At 38.0% G+C, this 23043-nt stretch overlaps 1 protein-coding gene across 3 annotated transcripts; it reads right to left on the bottom strand.

Moving 5' to 3' along the window:
- Nucleotides 1-11116: 11116 nt before the first annotated feature.
- LOC110788225 (uncharacterized) lies at nucleotides 11117-21638 on the bottom strand. 3 transcript variants are annotated; one of them, XM_056843797.1, is made up of 5 exons: nucleotides 21482-21638; nucleotides 21305-21382; nucleotides 21083-21187; nucleotides 18964-19145; nucleotides 11117-11330 (listed from the first exon to the last, which is right to left on the bottom strand). In XM_056843797.1, exons 1-5 carry the CDS (start codon nucleotides 21482-21484, stop codon nucleotides 11327-11329), a joined length of 372 nt encoding a protein of 123 aa, XP_056699775.1. In that variant the 5' UTR covers nucleotides 21485-21638; the 3' UTR covers nucleotides 11117-11326. The 3 variants fall into 3 exon arrangements, with proteins under 3 accessions (XP_056699775.1, XP_021848552.1, XP_021848551.1); XM_021992859.2 differs by lacking the exon at nucleotides 11117-11330 and adding an exon at nucleotides 18677-18825; XM_021992860.2 differs by lacking the exon at nucleotides 18964-19145 and having other exon boundaries at nucleotides 21482-21637.
- Nucleotides 21639-23043: the final 1405 nt, after the last annotated feature.

The raw sequence follows: 23043 nt of genomic DNA, 5'->3' as shown, positions 1-23043 counted from the left end.
GCTTTTTGGGAATCTCTAACCTAATGCAAGAATCTATTAAGGATGTTTCGTGGAGAGGAGATGAGTTTGACGCTACATTGCCACCTATGATGCATGACATTGAGGAGTTGAGTATTGGAGAGTTTGTTCCTACTCGTTCCTCTTTGACTGAAAGCCTTGATGATGGTGATGAAAATCTATTTGCTCCTTTTTTTCTTGAAGTGCTTAAGTCGATTCAAATTGAGGAAAAAAGTGAATGTTCCAACCAAAAACTTTTAAAAGTGAATGAAGGATCTTATGTTGATATTTCTTGTGCTCTTTGTGATGTGAGAGAAGTTGTTTGTGACACTTTGGTTCCCACTCCCTTCCCTCATTCCCCATTCCGAAAGAAGAAACTCAACATTTATCTTTCTTTTCCCATCTCTTTTCCCTTTTTGTCCCATCTCCCACCGCTTGAGGATTCCTTTTCCTCCATTTATCCTAATGATTCTCCTTCCTCAAAGGAGCATGAAGAAGGGAGTATTTCTTTTGTTTTTCATTTTGATTTTTCTTATTTTTGGTTCCCCACACCCCGTAGGCATAGAGTTGCATTTTACTTTGTGCTTGCTTCTCTTTTGACTCTTGCCTACTTGTTACTCTTGGATATGTTTGCCATTGCATATGACAAACTATTGCGATCGTTGTCGGGGTACTTATTAGAGGTAAACGGCGTCAAGCTAATGACGTAAAAAGAGCGCTTCTCGGGAGGCAACCCGTGGGTGTTGGCCATTTGGCCCATGTATACTAATTTTTCTTGATTTTTGAAGTTTTTTGTGCCTCGAGATTTCTTGTTGTGGAAATCTTTGCATCCATCTTTGTCATGTCCGGCTATTCTTCTTGGTGAGTTCGTTCGTTATTACGGTTCTTTGCGGGACTTGCTCCCACGACATTTTCGGTAATATCATTCTAACTTTCTTGCATTCTTTGGGGTCGGGCATCATTCATGTGGTGCATTGGTTGGATGGGTAGTTGTGCCCCTCCTAGTTTCGTTTTAGGCCTTGATGACATGGCCTAATTCAAGCTTGGGGGAAGATAATGTTGTTTGGATTGCTACTTTGATCTCCATGTGATAGATTGCTTGATTTTTTGAATATTTTGGATTTTGTGCATATTTCTTGATTAGTTTCATTGTTTTTCTTTATTTTCTTTTTGAATTTTACTTCCTTTTCTTTTCTTTTCCTTATTTTCTTTTTCATTTCTTTTCTTTCTCTTTTCTTTTCTTTCCTTTCTTTTTCCTTTTCGATCTTTGTCAAGGCATGTTTTTCTAGCTTTTTAGGCATTATTCTTGATTTGGGCAAAAAAAAATTGGAACTTGTAGGCTAGAATGCTCTTATTCCTAATTGGTAGATTTTTGCACGGTTTTCAATGTCTTGGTCGAATCTAGGATTTAGGTGTTAAGAAAGTCGGTTAGAACTTTGGGTAGCATGAGTCTTGAACCCTTGGTTTGTGGTAAGACGGTGTCGTTCTCTCAGTGACTTGAAACCGGAGAGGGTAGTATTTTCTCCCATTTGTGAGGATCATGTTCGTATTAGCCCAAACACATTATCTACATATATTGAGTGGCATGGATCCTTGGCATTGACTTTCTTATATCCCGAATTTGACTTTTTCCTTCCCGAGACCGCGACCGAACTACTTTAGGGGACGGAAGAGGCATTTCTTTCGGTGACTATTTTTCTTTTTAGATTAGGACATCTTTATTTTTATTTTTCCATGATACTTTTGTTTGCATTTGCCCCCTTGCTAGCCATTTGAGCCTTGCCCCTTCATTTCTTATAAGCTCATTATAAGCCTATTAGCCTTTGTTTTATTTTCACCCTTAGAAGTCATAGTAATGCTTTGTGTTATGATGCTTGTTGGTTTTGAATGATTATGCAAAGTTGAGGAATGATTGTTGTTGGATTGAATGGCAAGTTTTGGAAATTATGTTGTATATAGTGATTAAATAAGCAAAAGCCAAAAGAATAGAGAAAAACAAGGCAATGAGAAAAGTTTCATTTGAAACACAAAAAAAGAGAAAATCAAATCAAGAAAAGTTCAGAAAGAGTTTTAGTTTAGTTTTGTTGTTGAATAAGCTTGGGGGTACCCCAAATAAGTGGTATGAGTTTGTTTTGGTTCGATTTGCTAGAGTAAGTTCATTTTGCGCTTCACTTTAGGTTTGAGCACCAATTTCCAAATTTGTTCCATACCCTCACCCCTAGCCTATACGATACACCCTAAAAAGTCCTCTTGACCCTTTTGAGTTGAGTCTTTGTCGGTGGAGGGAGGATTTGGTCAAATTTATGGAATGGGATTGTCTTGCTAAGATTTTGAGTAACTTTCTCTTCCCCCTTTCAGTTCTTGTTTTCCGACACCTTCGCGGCGTTATGACTAACTATTCTTAAGGGTGGATGGGATCTAGAGATTTGACGTGGTATGCTCGGTTGAAGGGGAATTGATAAGTGCGAACCCTTAGTTCTCTTTGCTTAACACTTGAATCCTTTATTCGACTTAGGACATTGGTTAGCGTGCATTCTTTATTGGTTAGTAATATTAGCATTCTTTTGTGCTTGTTCCATAATAAAGGCCCTTTTCTTGAATTTTGTAGTTTTATTTTCCTATCTTTTCTTTTCTTTTCTTTTCTTTTCTTTTTCTTTTCTTCCCTTTTTCTTGGTTTATTTTCCTTTTAGGTCTTGCCTTGATTCAATTTTTGGAAGAAATATGGGTGTTTCTCTTTGGAAACCCTTGCGAGATCCTACTCGCCCTCACAAGCGATTGTGGGGTTTAAAGAGCTTGTTGCATGTGCTTAAATACAACCGTGATTTCTACGAAAGTGAGTTAGTGTGCATTCTTTTAGTTCTTATTTTCTTAATTTTGATTTTGAATAATTAAGCTTATTCTCCTCCCCGTTTCTCATTCTAGCTTTGAATGAGGACAAGCAAAGGTTTAGCTTGGGGGAGTTTGATGAGCGAGATTTATGTCGCTCTTAGCTTAGGATTTTTGTTCATTTTATTAGCATTTTATTATTATTTTTTCTTAGTTTTATCGTTTTTAGTTCGCTTATCGCATTTTTGCATTAATCGTAATATTTTCTCGTCTTGCGTAGATTTTAGTCGTTTTTGCTTAAAATGTGCCTTTTGTGCGCATTCTCATTGCGTAAGGGTCGTTTTCAGTATTGACGTGTTAATATTGTGTCACTATGCCTGACGATGTTTATAATGATTTTACGATTTGGAAAATTGCGATGGGAATTAATAACACGATTTTCTATTTTTAACAACGTGCTTTGCGATTTGATAATATGCTCTACAATTTCTCTTTGCAGCAACGAAGAAATCCTCTTGGCTGCCCACAAAGTGCCCGAACAACACAGTTAGCAAGGCAAGAACAACAGCTATGCACGAATACTTGAGCAGCCACACATGAGCAGAACAACAACACTCGAGCAGCCTCTTGTGCACACCAACAAGCTGTCACAGCAGCAGCCTCTTGTGCTCACCTTAGCTCCCTTGCATTACCTTAATAGCAGCTATGCACAGCAGCATCACATTGCAAGCAGCAACGAGCAGAATAGTGCAGCAGATCAGCGCAGCAACAGCACAGCAGAATAGCGCAGCATCAGCACGAGCAGAACTGGCAGCTATGGTTCTGTGCGATCGAACAGCTAGGATGTGCGGTCGCACAAGACATGCTGTGCGATCGAACAACAGCACTCGAGCGCACAAGACTGCCAAGGAAAATTCAGTAGCTTCTGTTTTGCTGCGCGACCGAACAAGATTTGTTGTGCGATCGAACAAGTTTAGTTGTGCGACAGAACATACCCTTTGTTCGATCGCACGGCTACAAGGGATTTGCTAATATAAAAAGAAATTCGCAGCATTATTTCAACAATTAGATTTTACGTAATTTCATTTTTAGATTTTCATTTTTTAGGATTAGCTTAGACTTTTAGAGAGAGAATTAGATTAGGGCTTAAATTAGAGGTTAGGATTAGGATTCTTAGCTTCAAATTCTTAATTCTTAGTAGATTCAAAACACTAAATTTCAGATTTCTTTTCTCATTCATTTGAGTTTTGTTCTTCATTTTTGTTCTTCAATTTTGATGCAATTTCAACAATTCAAGGTATAATTCTACTTTTCTCTTTAATTTGTTCTTTCATTCTTTAATTGCTTCATTAATTTCGTTTAAGCTTTGATTTCATTGTTGAATCTTAGATCCTCCTTTTCACGAAGTATCTTGAAATTCAAGAAGAGCAAAGAATAGATTCTAGTTTGAATTTATTTAAAGTCATGTCCCAACGAGTTGTAAAAGGCATTTTGGGAATCTCTAACCTAATGCAAGAATCTATTAAGGATGTTTCGTGGAGAAGAGATGAGTTTGAGGCTACATTGCCACCTATGATGCATGACATTGAGGAGTTGAGTATTGGAGAGTTTGTTCCTACTCGTTCCTCTTTGACTGAAAGCCTTGATGATGGTGATGAAAATCTATTTGCTCCTTTTTCCCTTGAAGTGCTTAACTCGATTCAAATTGAGGAAAAAAGTGAATGTGCCAACCAAAAACTTTTAAAAGTGAATGAAGGATCTTATGTTGATATTTCTTGTGCTCTTTGTGATGTGAGAGAAGTTGTTTGTGACACTTTGGTTCCCACTCCCTTCCCTCATTCCCCATTCCGAAAGAAGAAACTAAACATTTATCCTTCTTTTCCCATCTCTTTTTTTGTCCCATCTCCCACCGCTTGAGGATTCATTTTCCTCCATTTATCCTAATGATTCTCCTTCCTCAAAGGAGCATGAAGAAGGGAGTATTTCTTTTGTTTTTCATTTTGATTTTTCTTATTTTTGGTTCCCCACGCCCCGTTGGCATAGAGTTGCATTTTACTTTGTGCTTGCTTCTCTTTTGACTCTTGCCTACTTGTTACTCTTGGATATGTTTGCCATTGCATATGACAAACTATTGCGATCGTTGTCGGGGTACTTACTACAGGTAAACGGCGTCAAGCTAATGACGTAAAAAGAGCGCTTCCCGGGAGGCAACCCGTGGGTGTTGGCCATTTGGCCCATGTATACTAATTTTTCTTGATTTTTGAAGTTTTTTGTACCTCAAGATTTCTTGTTGTGGAAATCTTTGCATCCATCTTTGCCATGTCCGGCTATTCTTCTTGGTGAGTTCGTTCGTTATTACGGTTCTTTGCGGGACTTGCTCCCACGACATTTTCGGTAATATCATTCTAACTCTCTTGCATTCTTTGGGGTCGGGCATCATTCATGTGGGGCATTGGTTGAATGGGTAGTTGTGCCCCTCCTAATTTCGTTTTAGGCCTTGAGGACATGGCCTAATTCAAGCTTGGGGGAATATTCTGTTGTTTGGATTGCTACGTTGATCTCCATGTGATAGATTGCTTGATTTTGTGAATATTTTGGATTTTGTGCATATTTCTTGATTAGTTTCATTGTTTTTCTTTATTTTCTTTTTGAATTTTACTTCCTTTTCTTTTCTTTTCCTTATTTTCTTTTTTCATTTCTTTTCTTTCTCTTTTCTTTTCTTTCTTTTTCCTTTTCGATCTTTGTTAAGGCAAGTTTTCCTAGCTTTTTAGGCATTATTCTTGATTTGGGCAAAAAAAAATTGGAACTTGTAGGCTAGAATGCTCTTATTCCTAATTGGTAGATTTTTGCACGATTTTCAATGTCTTGGGTCGAATCTAGGATATAGGTGTTAAGAAAGTCGGTTAGAACTTTGGGTAGCATGAGTCTTGAACCCTTGGTTTGTGGTAAGACGGTGTCGTTCTCTCAGTGACTTGAAACCGGAGAGGGTAGTATTTTCTCCCATTTGTGAGGATCATGTTCGTATTAGCCCAAACACATTATCTACATATATTGAGTGGCATGTATCCTTGGAATTGACTTTCTTATATCCCGAATTTGACTTTTTCTTTCCCGAGACCGCGACCGAACTACTTTAGGGGACGATAGAGGCATTTCTTTCGGTGACTATTTTTCTTTTTAGATTAGGACATCTTTATTTTTATTTTTCCATGATACTTTTGTTTGCATTTGCCCCCTTGCTAGCCATTTGAGCCTTGCCCCTTCATTTCTTATGAGCTCATTACAAGCCTATTAGCCTTTGTTTTATTTTCACCCTTAGAAGTGATAGTAAAGCTTTGTGTTATGATGCTTGTTGGTTTTGAATGATTATGCAAAGTTGAGGAATGATTGTTGTTGGATTGAATGGCAAGTTTTGGGAATTATGTTGTATATAGTGAATAAATATGCAAAAGCCAAAAGAATAGAGAAAAACAAGGCAATGAGAAAAGTTTCATTTGAAACACAAAAAAAGAGAAAATCAAATCAAGAAAAGTTCAGAAAGAGTTTTAGTTTAGTTTTGTTGTTGAATAAGCTTGGGGGTACCCCAAATAAGTGGTATGAGTTTGTTTTGGTTCGATTTGCTAGAGTAAGTTCATTTTGCGGTTCACTTTAGGTTTGAGCACCAATTTCCAAATTTGTTCCACACCCTCACCCCTAGCCTATACAATACACCCTAAAAAGTCCTTTTGACCCTTTTGAGTTGAGTCTTTGTCGATGGAGGGAGGATTTGGTCAAATTTATGGAATGGGATTGTCATGCTAAGATGTTGAGTAACCTTCTCTTCCCCCTTGCAATTCTTGTTTTCCGGCGCCTTCGCGGCGTTATGACAAACTATTATTAAGGGTAGATGGGATCTAGAGATTTGACGTGGTATGCTCGGTTGAAGGGGAATTGATAAGTGCGAATCCTTAGTTCTCTTTGCTTCACACTTGAATCCTTTATTCGACTTAGGACATTGGTTAGCGTGCATTCTTTATTGGTTAGTAATATTAGCATTCTTTTGTGCTTGTTCCATAATAAAGGCCCTTTTCTTTAATTTTGTAGTTTTATTTTCCTATCTTTTCTTTTCTTTTCTTTTCTTTTCTTTTTCTTTTCTTCCCTTTTTCTTGGTTTATTTTCCTTTTAGGTCTTGCCTTGATTCAATTTTTGGAAGAGTTATGGGTGTTTCTCTTTGGAAACCCTTGCGAGATCCTACTCGCCCTCACGAGCGATTGTGGGATTTAAAGAGCTTGTTGCATGTGCTTAAATACAACCGTGATTCCTACGAAAGTGAGTTAGTGTGCATTCTTTTAGTTCTTATTTTTGTAATTTTGATTTTGAATAATTAAGCTCATTCTCCTCCCCGTTTCTCATTCTAGCTTTGCATGAGGACAAGCAAAGGTTTAGCTTGGGGGAGTTTGATGAGCGATATTTATGTCGCTCTTAGCTTAGGATTTTTGTTCATTTTATTAGCATTTTATTATTATGTTTTCTTAGTTTTATCGTTTTTAGTTCGCTTATCGCATTTTTGCATTAATCGTAATATTTTCTCGTCTTGCGTAGATTTTAGTCGTTTTTGCTTAAAATGTGCCTTTTGTGCGCATTTTCATTGCGTAAGGGTCGTTTTAAGTATTGACGTGTTAATATTGTGTCACTATGCTTGACGATGTTTAAAATGATTTTATGATTTGGAAAATTGCGATGGGAATTAATAACACGATTTTATATTTTTAACAACGTGCTTTGCGATTTGATAATATGCTCTACAATTTCTCTTTGCAGCAACGAAGGAATCCTCTTGGCTGCCCACAAAGTGCCCGAACAACACAGTTAGCAAGGCAAGAACAGCAGCTATGCACGAGTACTTGAGCCGCCACACATGAGCAGAACAGCAGCACTCGAGCAGCCTCTTGTGCACACCAACAAGCTGTCACATCAGCAGCCTCTTGTGCTCACCTTAGCTCCCTTGCATTACCTTAATAGCAGCTATGCACAGCAGCATCACAGTTCAAGCAGCAACGAGCAGAATAGTGCAGCAGATCAGCGCAGCAACAGCACAGCAGAACAGCGCAGCATCAGCACGAGCAGAACTGGCAGCTATGGTTCTGTGCGATCGAACAGCTAGGTTGTGCGGTCGCACAAGACATGCTGTGAGATCGAACAACAGCACTCGAGCGCACAAGACTGCCAAGGAAAATTCAGTAGCTTCTGTTTTGTTGCGCGACCGAACAAGATTTGTTGTGCGACCGAACAAGTTTAGTTGTACGACAGAACATACCCTTATACATTATGAGTGATTTTAAAGTGATATTTTTATTAAAAACAAAAAATGTATCACTACATAACAAAAAAAAATTACATTATACTCCCTCTGTCCCTTAATACTCGACCTGTTTTGACCGGACACGCTTGCCAATGCACAACTTTGACCACCAATTTCTTTAACTACATATTATAAAAACTTATAAAAATATTAATATTTAGAAAATATATATTAAGATTGAATCCAACAATATATTATATAGTAACATTTGTTTTCATATACTACAAATAAAATAGGGTCAAAGTGAATTATGTGAATAGTTCAAAAAGTCAAAACATGTCAAGTATGAAGGGACGGAGGAAGTATCAAAGTAACTTTACACCCAGCTTACAATATTTATTGTACATCGGGTGCAATTAAAAATTTGTCAACCCTAGCTCACTCCTTTATCTCTCTTGTCGCATTCAGTCGTCTCGTTCATCTATGTATTAACAACATCGTGTTTGGTAGATAGTAATTAATTATGATAAGTACAGAGAACGATGTTGGAAACCAGAAGCGTGGAATATGTGCCATTCTTGCTATCACTATGCTCATTTTTTAACGGAGGAGTTTGGACGGTCTATGTTGCTCTTGTCAAGAATATCTTCCTTTTCGTACGTGTTGATCATCTCCTATAGCAATTTTATTTGTCATAATTTACGACTTTTATCACTTTCGTTAATGCTAAAGCATGCACTTAGCCTGGAAGTTACGATCATTTCCTATAGTAAGTATATTTGTGATAATTTACGACTTTTATCACGATCATCTCCTATAATGACTTTTAGCCTGGAAGTTACGTTGATGCAGGTATCAAATGCAATTGGATTTATTCTGGGGGTGATTCAATTAGTGGTGTATGCTCGTTATAGTAATCTAAGCCATGATCAACAATATAATGATCCCCTTATTGCATGAAAATCAGCATGTATATTGTTTCAAGATCATTCAATTCCAATCAATTATACATTGTACGTAGTATACATTTACTCTATTGTACGGCTTGATTATTTGATTTATGTTGTTTTTTTTTTTAACATATACTTAACATACATAATTTAAAAGTTTTACACTACACTAAGGTCTTTAAAGACCATTACACCAATTACAATAACAAAATACATAAACTTCGAAAGGGCAACATGTTCTTCTTGATTCATCCCTTGATTGTAGATAGAGTCTTGTTTACACAATTTACTTTGTGCTTTCTTGCCAGGACTTCTTACCGATGTGATTCCTTTAAAGAAGATGCCAGCCTCTTTGAAAACCGGTAAAACTTAGGGTAAAAGGGAAAGAGCAGAAGAGAAACAATGTGACGGTTTAGAAGGCAGACCTCAGATACTCATTTAGCAATGCTATAAAACCCCCAAAAATGGGGTGCATCGCTCATATAACTAATTTTGAAAGCGTTAGGATCGACTCTCAACGCAAACCTGAAATGAAGACTAATAACGGTTAATCTTCACAAACCCGTCCCAATAACATCCTAAACCAGAGCCTTTCAGCGAACCAAGACTCCTTCCCTAATTAAGCATCTTAGACACCAACCCCCAAGCATACATCCAAAGAAGATTAATTCCCCCAACTCACACACTACACAACCATCAAACATTACTCCATCAAAAGGAAAATGAATAACACTCCATATTTCCCAGAGATTGACTAACACTCCATATTTCCCAGAGATTGACTAACCAGCCCAAACTGCAAGCGCACACACACAATGCTCACGCCTTCTCCAAATTGAAAAACTCCACATAGATTTTTCAATTAAAATCAGAAACCACAATGGAACATCAAAAACAAATATCTCATATGGGTGAAAACTAACAACAACAAGAAACCAAAACGCAGCTACCCAAAACATTCTATTAAAAGTAAACATACTAAACTAAACCACAAGGTGAGGTACGCACACGAGCTAAGCAAGAACAAACCCCAAAACAAATTAATCTTTACTTTTACCGTCAAGGTCGGGGTGGTTCAACACCACAAGAAGGCGGCGGAAACCTTTACCGTCCAGATCGGGGTGGTCCGACACCACAAGACGGCGACGATTCTGAATTTGGGAAAAGACAAGCCAAAGCTCACAAACTAACACACAAAAACCAAATAAAAAAAGAACGGAAAAGAACAGGACCCAACAAACATTTCGAATTCCAACCAAAACCCTAACCCTAAACTAACCTTTACAGACAACGAGGCGGCGGGCGCTTAGGGGAGTGCTGGAAGAAGCGCGAAGGTTGGGAACTCCAGCGAGAAGAGCCCAAACTAAAAGGAGGTAGAAGCGAAGTTTGGTTCCTCTTGCAATCCCTTAACCGGAAGAACGACCTTGCAATTTAAACTAGGCATTAGAAACTAAACTGATGGCACGCAAGCTCGCCGACTAGTGGGGTTTGATTGTTCTTTGTCATAACTAGAATTCACTCCGATAAACACTACTAGGGAACGACCTTGCGATTTAAACTAGGCTATAGAAACTAAAATGGTGGCACACAAGCTCGCCGGCTAGTGGGGTTTGATTGTTCTTTGTCATAACTAGAATTCACTCCAATAAACACTACTAGGGAACAACCTTGTGATTTAAACTAGGCTATAGAAACTAGGATTTCCCTTGTCATAACTAAAATTCACTTCCAATGAGTCTAACCTGCAAAATTGACTGAAAATACCTGTGCGATGTATCAGTTCAATAGGGTCCTTCTTACCTTTAAAAAAATAATGTACAATAAAAATATACCCTTGGTAGTACAACTAGTTGTACATTGAAATTGATTACTTCATCGAACATTGTTCTTTGTCGTAACTAGATTTCAGTCCAATAAACACTACTTCGTACTTCGTATTTGAAAACAGTTTTCAAACCAGGCTTGAGCTTTTCCCTTCTAGGGAAGATTAAAGTGGCAAAAACTATCTGGAGTCAAATAACTCCAACTTAAAGAGGGGGGCAAGGGTGCAAAAAAGCGGAAGTTCATGCTGAAAATAATTGCTGCAGGGCGTATGGTAATCACAAATACAATACAATACACGTTTTTACTTTAGTTTACATACAATCACAATGAAATTAGAACTTGTAAACGCTAAGTGCCAGCAAATATACTCAAGTTCAATCAGTCTTTTGGGTGTCCAACTCAACTGATTTTGAGTTCAGATCCTTCATTAAAGATTCATCTTCTCCTTTCACCTGTTAAGTTAAGAAGTATTCAGATAAGACAAACCCATAGTCCAATTCAATATACTCAACAAATTGCATATAAAGTGCACCTAGGAGCTCGGGTAGCATGTTTAGAACTGCACCAGATAATTGCATAAACGTTGTATGGAATTAAGTAATACAGTACATGTATACAACTGTTGGATGTCTGGAGTCTGGAGTCTGGACAATAGTCATATTTCCTAAAATATACTATAATTTCCGAACATTTCCCTACTAGAAAGCTTTGTATTTGTAAAGAGTAAGATCGTGGCAAGTCCTTAACAATGAGAGGTTGGGACAACAATTTATTCCAAGTTAGTATATCAGTATTTCACTAAACTGTCCTGTACTTCAAATTTGTTGTGATCAAGCAAGTCTGTTTTCAGTATTTAGGACACCATAATTTGAAACCTGATCAATGACAATGCTCCCTCTGCTCTCTATATTCTCACAAAACTAAACATGTTTCAACTGAAAAATAGTCATCCACGCACATTTAATATAGATAAAAATAATCAGGCCCCCTTACCGTGGCTTAAATCATTTTGTCTAAAGATCAGGTTGTAAGTAGCTACAGCTTCTATAACATGACTGATCTAATGGTTCAACAAACACCAATATTCTTTATCTTCTCCTTCATAATATATTTATGTGCTTAAAGTTGAGACACATTTTACGTCTGTCACAACCTATGAAGCCTGGGTACGGGTCCTGGGTGTCGTGCCGTTTCCCGTAACGGGCACAGGTACGGGTACGGTTCGGGTACGGCCAGGACTCGTACCCAGAACGAATACAACCGGGTGGGTTTGGGGGATTTATTTGGGTACGATTCAGCGAAAATCGGGACGGCATACTACAACAACAACAACAACAACAACAACAACAACAACAACAAAACCTTAGTCCCAAAATGATTAGGGATCGGCTAACATGAATCGTCGTAGGAGATCGTCATTGTCACCGATCAAACCAGAAAGGAGCAGGAAGTAAAAAGAAAAAAGCAAGGAAGAGAAAGTGGAATTAATGAAAGTAAGATAAGAGAAAAATGTATATATATTATAGAAGAAATATTGTAAGAGATAATAAAAATAAGTAAAGTTTAAAATTAATGAATAAGTAAAATAAGTACATTTCAAAATAGCATGTAAAATTAAAAAAAAAATTAAAGAATTTTAAAAATAATATAAAAATAAAAATAAGAATAAAAAATAAAATAAAAAATAGAAAGAAACAGAAACATGAAAGTTGCATAAGTCAAATGAAGTCATCAATGTATAATCTCTCCCTCCACTCTTTCCTATCCAACGCCATATTTTTCTCAATCCCAAAAAAGCTCATATCGTGCTCAATCACCTTCTTCCAAGTTTTCTTAGGTCTTCCCCTACCCCTTGCAATTCTATCACTTTGCCACCCTTCTATCCTCCTAACCGGGGCATCACTTGATCTTCTGCTTACATGTCCAAACCATCTTAAACAATTTTCCATCATCTTAAACTCAATCGGTGCAACCACTACTTTTTTCCTAATAATCTCATTCCTCAAACTATCCTTTCTTGTATGCCCACACATCCAACGTAACATGCGCATCTCCGCCACATTCATCTTGTGCACGTGACAATATTTCAGTGTTTCACTGCCCAGCATTCCGTGCCGTATAACAAAGCCAATCGAATTGCCGTGCGGTAAAATTTTCCCTTCAATCTTTGGGGCATGCCTGAATCACATAGGAACCCTGTGACACATTTCCACTTCAACCAACCTGCTTTGATTCTATGGGCCACATCGCCATCCAATTCTCCATCCTTTTGGATATTAGATCCTAAATAACGGAACATTTCAGAGCCTTAGACAATTTTCCCATCTAAGGTAATCCCCCCTGTCTCTCTATCTTGGACTCCACTAAACTTACACTCCATATATTCCGTCTTGTTTCTACTCAGCCTAAAACCCTGAGATTCCAAAATTTGTCTCCATAACTCCAACTTACTTTCCACTCCTTCTTTTGTTTCATCAATCAATACAATATCATCTGCAAACGTCATGCACCAGGGTATACCATCTTCGATTGACCTCGTCAATTCGTCCATGACTATAGCAAAAAGAAACGGGCTAAGTGGGGACGGCATGGATACGAATTTTAATGATAAGGTACATACCCACCAAGTTATATAATTGAGGCCCAAATTCACATTTTAGGGTTTAGTTTTCGAAATTCCCCAAAATCCCCACTTTCTCTCCCACCTCTCTTCGAACTCGCGGCCGATGCTCACCTTTGCCGCTGGTCTTCTCCGTCGCCACCGGCCCACCGGTCGTTGGCTCGAAGGCGCGTAGGAAACAACTGAACACTTAAGCAGCGCCACAGCGAGCAAGGGAGCAATCTCGACTCCTCGTCGTCCACTCGTCCTCACCGGTCTTCTCCACACTCTAGCGCCGCCGGACGCTCGCCCCTCGAAAGGTCGCCGCCTCGTTGAGTCGCTGGTGAACTTCTTGTTCTCTTCTTTTTTTTCTTTTTTTCTATTTTCTTTTACTGTTATATTTTTACTTTGATTTCTATTTTTATTATTTTCTATTTTATTATCTTGATTGTTTCTTATATGCTCAGTTTCTTTTTCTATTTTTTCTTGATTTTTTCTTAGGTTGTTTATCGTTTTCTTTGGTTTTGTTATTTAGGCAGTGAGTTAAGTAGTTAATTATTTAGTTAATTTGAGTGTTGAATTGTTGTGTTGAATGTGTTTATTTTTCATTTTATTAGGACTTATATGGACTCATCCCAATCTCAACAACAAAGTACTAATATTGGTAGTAGCACGGGTAGTGGGTCAATTGGTGCGGAATCATTGCAAAATGAGGGTTCTCCTCCATTGTAGAGGTTTGTAACAAGAATTGAAAAACAAGGGGCGATTGGTGGAACATGGAAATATCGATGTAACTTTTGTAATGAAATTCGAACATCTAGTTATTCAAGAGTTAGGGCCCATTTGCTTCAAATTAAGGGTCAAGGAATTGCATGTTGTAAGAAAGTGTCTCGTGTTGATAAACTTGAAATGCAAAAACTTGATGAGGAATTTGAGAATAAGAAACTTGATTCGGGCCCTAGAGAAGTTCCTTTGCCTAGTGAATCTCTTTCTCATTTGGACTCCGATGCTACATTCAAGAAAATGAAGTTTTATAAATCACCAATTACTAGATGTTTTGGTATTGAAACTAGGGACCAATTACTAGATGTTTTACACAGGAAGGTTGCCATTTAATCTTGCTAGGAATCCACACTATATGAGGTCCTTTACTTTTGTTGCCACTCATAATATAGCAGGTTACAATAAGCTTAGAACTACATTACTTGAGCAAGAAAAAACTAATGTAGAGAGGCTAATGACACCACTAAAATCAACTTGGAGAGAAAAATGGGTGACAATTGTGACTGATGGATGGAGTGATCCAACAAGAAAACCTCTTATTAATTTCATGGCTACTTCTGGTAATGGTTTGGTGAAGTGAAAGATAAGTATTTCATTGCTAATCTCATGAAAGAAATCATTCAAGAAGTAAGTCATCAAAATGTAGTGCAAATTATAACAAATAATGCAGCAAATTGCAAAGGGGCTGGGGAGCTCATTGAGAGTGAGTTTCCTCACATTTTTTGGACACCGTGTGTTGTTCATACCCTTAATCCTGCTTTGAAGAATATTTGTGCAGCAAGGAATGTGAATAACAATCATGAAACTTATGAAGAATATAGATGGATCACGGATATCCATGGGGATGCCATTCAAATTAAGAATTTCATCATGGACCACAACATGAGATTGGCTATCTTCCAAAGGGTTTCTCCTCTTAAGTTGCTTTTTGTGGCCGATACTCGTTTTGCATCCATTATTGTGATGCTTAAAATTAGCTTATCAAACGAGGTCTTCAAGCCATGGTTATAAGTGATGAGTGGACTTCTTATAGAGAAGAAGACATGGGGAGGGCAAACTTTGTGAAAGAGAAGATTGTGAATGATGATTGGTGGGACAAACTAGCTTACATTGTTGATTTCACAAGGCCTATCTATGACATGATTAGGCTTTGTGACACCGATAAACCATCCCTTCACTGGGATTCTATGATTGAACAAGTGAAGCTTGAGATTTACAAGAAAGAATGTCGTCCTCATTCGGAGTTTAGTTCCTTTTATCATGTGGTTTATGAAATCTTGGTAGCTCGTTGGGAAAAAAGCAACACTCCTCTCCATTGTCTAGCCCACTCCTTGAACCCGAGGTATATATTCTTTGACATTTTCTTTATCTTATTATATTTATACACAAATCTATAAATCTTTTTTTTTTTAAATATTGAAGGTTCTATAGTGATGACTGGCTACTTGGTGATCCATCTAGAGTTGCTCCTCATAGAGATGGTGAAGTATCTCGAGAGAGAATGAAGTGGTTTCGTAGATTATTTGCACTTAATTATGATGTTGGTAAAGTGATGGATGAATATGCTCTATTCTCTATGAAGAGTGGACCTTTTGAGGATTTAACTTGTATCTCAAGGATGCATTCTATGGATCCTAAGAGTTGGTGGGCAAACTTTGGAGCTCGAACTCTTCTCCTCCAATCTTTGGCATTTAAAGTGCTTGGGCAACCTACTTCATCATCTTGTAATGAGCGAAATTGGAGTACATATGCCTTCATTCACTCACTTAGGAGGAACAAGCTAAATCCAAGTCTCGCCCAAGATTTGGTTTTCATCCACAACAATCTTCGCCTTTTATCAAGAAATTCCGAAGAATATTGGGAGCTTTATACAAAGATGTGGGAGACTGAAGAAAATATGTCCTTCACCCAATGTGCATTAGTCTAATACCATAGGTTTAAATAAATTGTCGAACGATAATTTAAACGCAAGATGGAGTGCAGCCCACGAGCCGAGTGCACGAAGCACTCGAGGCCCATGGGCGCAAGTGCGCAGCAGCAACAACACAGAAGCGATGGCCCATGGCCACGCGACTGTGTGTGTGCGCGCTCGCACGAGCACATCAGCACAAGCGCTGCACGCAGCAGGCAAGGGCACGGCCCAAGGCCCACTGCCGTGGAGGCCCATGCGTGTATGTATGTGTGTGTTGGCCGGCTAGGCCTTGTGCTTGGTCTGTTGGCACACATACTTAATAGGTTATTCTAATAACCTAACACACTATTGTTTTCCAACCTAACCTAATCATATTCTATTCTAAGGCAAGAGAAACCCTAATTCTCTCTGTGCCTCCGTTAGAAGTGTTCATCCCAAAAGCAAACAATCTTGAGTGAGGTCTAAGCCATCAATCTCAAGACGGATCTGAACGTGTCGGTGAACCAAGTAGAGGAACGACATTTGGAGTTATTGTTCGTGTTTGTGATTCGTTGAACTAGGGAAAACACGCTACAAACGTAAGTAATGCTTCATCTGTACTTTATACATGCTTTCTGGCTTTGGGGTTATTCCGCTATCATGTTATGTATTTAACTGTAAGCCCCTATGTTGGTGGAGATGCATTTGATTCCTTGGAGGATGTTGGGTTTCTAAAGTTTGCGGAACTCTCACTAGATGAGCCGAATTTAAAAAATGAATTGTTCCTTAAAGATTGATGTGCTTTGTCTAAGCTTTATCTACTTTAAGACATTAAATTTAGTTGTTGTTTTTTTGATATTTTGAACTTTGAACTATTTATGTATGGATGTTTAATTTTGTTAAATTCTTGTTTTTTCTTTTTTCCCGAATCCTTGCCGTACCCGTTTTTAGCAATTTTGATTTTGCCGTTTTCCGTCCCCGTACTCGTTTCCATGCAACATAGGTCACAACTACCAATTTCTTAAATAAACTAAAATCCCCATACAGGTTGGACCGAGCATGGCTCCAGAGACTAATTTCAGCCCGCCAAGATCATGCTTGGACCAAATTTATACTGGGAAAAAAGTTTAATCTTCATCAGTGATAACTGAGTTTCAGACACGGCAAAACAATCATTGGTTCCAAAATGAGAAAAACTCAGTTTAAGATTGCATTTAAGCCTAATTCCTAGGGTTCAAATGATCTCATATAGGCATGAATATAAGATAAAATCAAGCTCACCAAACACAAAACAAAATGAAAACATCAAAAGCCATTTAAAGTTAATATCTTCGCCATCTTAAGGTAGAACATTGTCAACTTTGGGAAAGCCAAAAAAAAAAATTATTTGCCTCCTAGAGTAAACTTGTGTTGTCGTGCAACTTGTGAAATCTTTTTTTAGAGCCAATGTCTCTAGTTGAGCCACTGGTCAAAAGGTAAAGTTGCTACTTCAGTACCTCGAGGACTTTACAAAGAACTTTCAGCGTGAATTTGAAACTATTCCTCGTCACAATTAAGTTTCATGAATTATTCATTGTGTGTTGCCAACTTGCCATCACCTACAACTCTACAAGGATTAGCAATACGTACTATCTATGTGCCCCCGAATGTTTCCCTTGCAACATCAACTCATTCACTGCAAAGAGCTTCCAAATTACTACTTGTGTGGCGTACAAGTGAGTTGTGAATATTGACAAGGACACTGGCGCATATGGCCTCTAATCCCCCTATACTTAAGATTCAAAGGAAAGCTAAAAACTACAGTGGATCAGTTTGCTAATCTATGTGGAGACATTATAAATTAAATTATCATGCCTTGACACCTCAGATAATTTTACAAGCTGTGTACTAAGTCAAGGAATGGCTAGGTAGGATGCCACATTTTCTACGGCTATCAGCCTATCGCTAACTTAATTGTCTAATTTCATAAAGTATACATCACTAGTCAAAAAATTTGAGATCACAACTCAATCCAAGAAATTCAGTAACATTTGCCTCCTCAAGAAAATCAGTCTCACCATTCTCCAAGAAAATCAGCATACTTTTGAGTAAAAGTGGCTTTATGCTCGAATTACTAGCATTGCCTCTAGAGATCTCATGATGATAGCATCAGACAAAAGTATTGAGTTATCAACTAGTTACATTTCACTTTTTATGAGACTATCCATGTTTCATGAACCATGATCCAATAATATATTGTCAGATGCCAAGCACATATATCAAGACAGAAATTCAGGGTTGAAAATGAGTTATTCATAAGTCGTATAACAAATAAATAATTCTTAACATCAACATAAGTTAGTAACTTTAAGCATCAGTCTATATATTGGTTAGATATTTCAGTGCATAACTCATTTTACCAGTTGATATGCCTAAATTAAAATTAAATTAGTTCTTATACAGTACTTCATAAAAATTTAACTTTCAATTCATTAACGCTATTTTACCAGCCGTTTGCAGTAATTAAGATAAGGTGTTATTACTTGTAATTAAGATAAGGTGTTATTACTTGTAATTAAGATAAGGTGTTATCACTTGCATACTTAAATACGCTTCAAAGCCAGAATTCCCACCAAAAAGTTGCAGATATGCTAGTTATATAGCCGCATCAAGTTGAACTACTGTCTTCCTGCCCCTACAATGTAATTTCAAAGATGGTACACTTATTTAACCAACCTTGACAGAAAAGTCAGGATAAGCAACCAAAACTACAGAAGCCTTAAGTGTCACGGTCCGAATATTTTGGGTACCGGATAGTGCAGCGCGCTCTTACCTAATGGCGGTAAGGGAGCAAGCATTGTGCGGAACGAAGTCGAAGGGATCGTGAAGCACGAGCGAGCAAAGGTTTCTCAAAGGGGCACAGTTGTCTATTGGCAACAAGAGAAGGACGCGAGCGTCGATCGGACACTTGTGTGCGTACAGCAAGTACAAGTGGGACCGACAATGCGAGTGCATCTGTTCGAGGAAACTTTGTTGAGTCTAGAAAACTTAAAAACACGAAATAGCACAGTATCAATAAATTCCAACGCTAGTGATTAAGCAAAGGCAACTTCTGGTGAGAGGTATTAGTTCATACCACTCGTAGAGTTTTATTTTCAATTAGCTAAAAACTCTTGAACACTAGACAGAAAATAATAATCTTGTCTAAAGCCTAGAAACTTAAAAGAAAAGTCTTAGAAACATTAGATAAGGAAAATAGAAGGAAAGATAAGAAAAGTACAAGGCCAGGAAGGTTGGATTTAGAGATGATCATTGGCGGGACGGCCCGCTAAACCCGATCTATCCGGCCCGTATAAATAGCAGGCTTGGACAACAATTTTGAAAATAAAAATTTGGGCTAAGCCCGGCCCGTTAATGTTAGCGGGCGGACATGGACAAAATAATATTTGTCGCTAGGCAAGCATGCCGGCCCGTTTATGAAAAATATGTAAATTTATTTTATAATTTTTTTAGTTAGTCGGTTATACTTGGTACATTTTTATTTTTTAAGTAATAGAAATACATTGGATTTTTTATTTTTTAGTGAGTAAACTTTTGACTTTCATTATTAAAAGTAACTTTATTCTTTTTCACATTCTTACAACTTACAAGTCTATCCCACGACTTGTTTTTTTTAATAAATCAGTGAGAACTGAGAAGTGTAATATCAAAAGAAATACCAATTTATATGTCCCACGATTTTAATTTTACACTTTGTTTTATAAGATGGAACTCAAAAATTTAGAGATAAACTATAAAAAAATAAAAAATTAACTATAAACATAAAATAAATTAACTATATTTAGTGAAAGAAAGTAAAAAAAAATTTAGGCCCGTTAGCCCGCGGGCAAGCCCGACCTGTTTAATAGGCGAATGCGGACAAGAAGTAAAACCCGCAAAAAAAGGCTTGGTTTTTCCATTCTAGGGTCGTTGGACAAAAAATTAAGCTTAGGCCCGGCCTAATACCCGTCCAAGCCCGCAAATTATCACCTCTAGTTGGATTCAAAAAGTACACTATGTAATTTTACTTTTTCTTTCAGAAAATTGTACGGGTACTTAGACCATTATAGCATTTCAAAAGAATGATTCTACCTTTTATTTGTATAAGAATTATCAAACCTTTTGCATTCACAGAGCATCCAACTTCCCTAACGTCACAGGAAATATTTATAATTTTCTTTTAGCAAAATCAAGTATTTATAGCATAAACAAATCAATTACATCAGGTTTCTAGGGGAACTGTCTGATTTTGTATTTGACAAAAGAACAAAATTATTCTCCTTCAGTGAAATTAGGTACACTATCATTTTGATTTTGGAGTAGCAAAAAGTTGGTTTACTCTACATATTCCCAACTACGGTAACATATTATCATAGGATGCCAAAAAGGTTGGAACGTCAGTGTGGAATTTCCGGTTATTCTTCTATTTCCATCTTTCTAAAAACCCAGAACAGGTGAATATCTGCCACCTCTACCACTTAAAGAGAAGAGACATTGCACAACCTTTCCCACCCCCCACCTGGCCACCCCCACCCCGCACCAAAAAATAACAGAGGGGATAAGAATTTGCAGATAATTCCACATCTGAATAGCCTAGTACATCAGTTCTTCTCACTATCCATTCCACACATTATCCAAGATATAAACTTAAACCATAATCAATTCACCATTATCCATGATTCTTGATAACAAGAATTCACATTGAAAAAGATAACAAATTTATGGGCAACAATCATCACTCATATATATGATTTTGATCCAACACTAACAATAAAAATTACACCGGAATTCATCAAAATAACTTCATCAATTAAAAGATAACATTCCCTTGGGCACGCAGTTTAAGTAAAAGATAAGATACATTAAACGGACAACTTCATCAAAATAACTCAAAATCAATTAAAAAAACTTACACCGGAATTATCAGTTTTGGTGGCCATCCCTGGCTTGTAAGGGCATGCTGGAGGAACCCTTTCGGGTTTTGTGTATTCCCAACCTAATAATCGATACACTCTCGCCTAAAACCCCCAGAATTAATCGATCAAAACAGAATCAAGTTAATCCAGAATTCAATTTAATTTACAAATAGGATAAAAAAAAAACCCACAAAAATCTAGAAAAGGAGTAAGACTTACCATCAGAATATGGAACAATAGGGGAAGAGCATTAACAACTGGGATCAAGAATAGAGGCAACAAGCATGCCAAACAAACCTAGAAATTGTAATTCAACAAATTGGACATTAAATTAGGGGGGAAATCAAATAAGAGCCAAATTTTAACCAAGTAATATGAGAAAATAAAGGGGATTACCATAATCGCAAATTGTATAAAGCTGATTGGAGTGAATGCAGTTGGGTAGTTTTAGGTTTAGGGAGAAGTGGGAGAAGGGAGAAGGTGCGATGTAAGGCTGCTTTACTTTGATGATGAACACACAATTTCACACCCGTTGAATTTGTTTTTTTTTTTGATAGCACAAAAACAGCCGAATCACGCCGTCATGCCTAGGGGTGTGCAAAAATTGGTCCGGACCGAAAAATAGACCGGACAAGACCGACCCAGACCGGACCGAAGGCAATCGGTCCGGTCTTCGGGTCGAGAAATATTAATTTCCGGTCTTCGGTCTGGTTCGGTCCGGTCCGGTCCGGTCCGGTCAAAAACCTGATTTTGGACCGGACCGATTTTTCCTTAATAAAATAAAATATATTCTATTTAAAAATGTAATTCTCTCCTTTAATGTATTGTGATATATTTTATTTTAGCTTTCAAAAAAGGCCTTAAACAATTGGCTTTATATATATATTTTTTCTTTTTTACCATAATTTTTAGAAAAAATAAAAAAATATATAGAAATAGGTCTACAACCGGTCCAAACCGGTCCGGTCCGGGTTTTGGACCGATTTTTTCGGTCCGGTCTGGGTTCGATCCAAGCATAATCGGTCGGGTCTTCGGGTCTTGAATTATCAAAATTCGGTCTTCGGTCTGGTCCGGGTCGGTCCGGGTTTGGACCGATGAACACCCCTAGTCATGCCTTTTCTTGCCTTATTGGCAAGAATATGGGCTGGGGTCACAACCGACCTGCAAACTTTAACACACATTACATAGTCCAAACACGAGGCCAGGGACAAAATACCATCTATAACATGGTGAGTCCGAGTATCCGCCAACTTCGGGCTCCTAAGGGCTTGAATATCGTTCTGGCAGTCTGACTTAATCAAGATATTTCTGGAGAATCCCGCTGCGACTTTCAAGCCTTCCCAAATCGCTAAGCATTCTGCCTGGAGAGCAGAATTAGCACACACCGTTAGTGACCCTTGAACATGACTTTCCATACTTTTCTCCCCCTGCCACCCCACTGCCGCTCCCCACTCTTTCTTTTTTCTGATTTTTATTCCCTTCCATACTGCATCCACAATTATAGTAAAGTGTTCCGACGAGATGGGTTTCCCGATTACCCACGCCACCTTCAAATGGTACGAATTATTAGACGTGCGCCCAAGGTCTCGATAGTCTCCTTGGATAAGACCCACTGCCTTCAACCAATTCCCCTTTCCCTCTTTAACTAGCGCCAAAATCCTTTCGGGGGAATACTGCACGCTTCTAACCACGACTTTCCACGATGAGAGTTTGGAAATAATTTTATCATGAATGCTACATAGATCCTTTGTGGTTCTTCCATCAATATCCATCGGGCTCCCCAGGTACACCCCTAAAGTGGAATCACAATGTACCCCCAGTAGTGAGCTAAGGTTTTCCGCTTCGATTGAGGGGGTGTTAGGGCTAAAAATAATTGTTGACTTATCAAAGTTGATCATTTCGCCAGACATGTCGCAGAAAGAGTCTATGCACTTCCTCATAACCCTACAGGAGGCCAC

This window comes from Spinacia oleracea, chromosome 4 (genome assembly GCF_020520425.1).
Source record: "Spinacia oleracea cultivar Varoflay chromosome 4, BTI_SOV_V1, whole genome shotgun sequence".
NCBI classification, from domain to species: domain Eukaryota; kingdom Viridiplantae; phylum Streptophyta; class Magnoliopsida; order Caryophyllales; family Amaranthaceae; genus Spinacia; species Spinacia oleracea.
The sequence above is the reverse complement of the archived record's forward strand: the minus strand, read 5'-3'. Positions and strand labels throughout refer to the sequence as shown.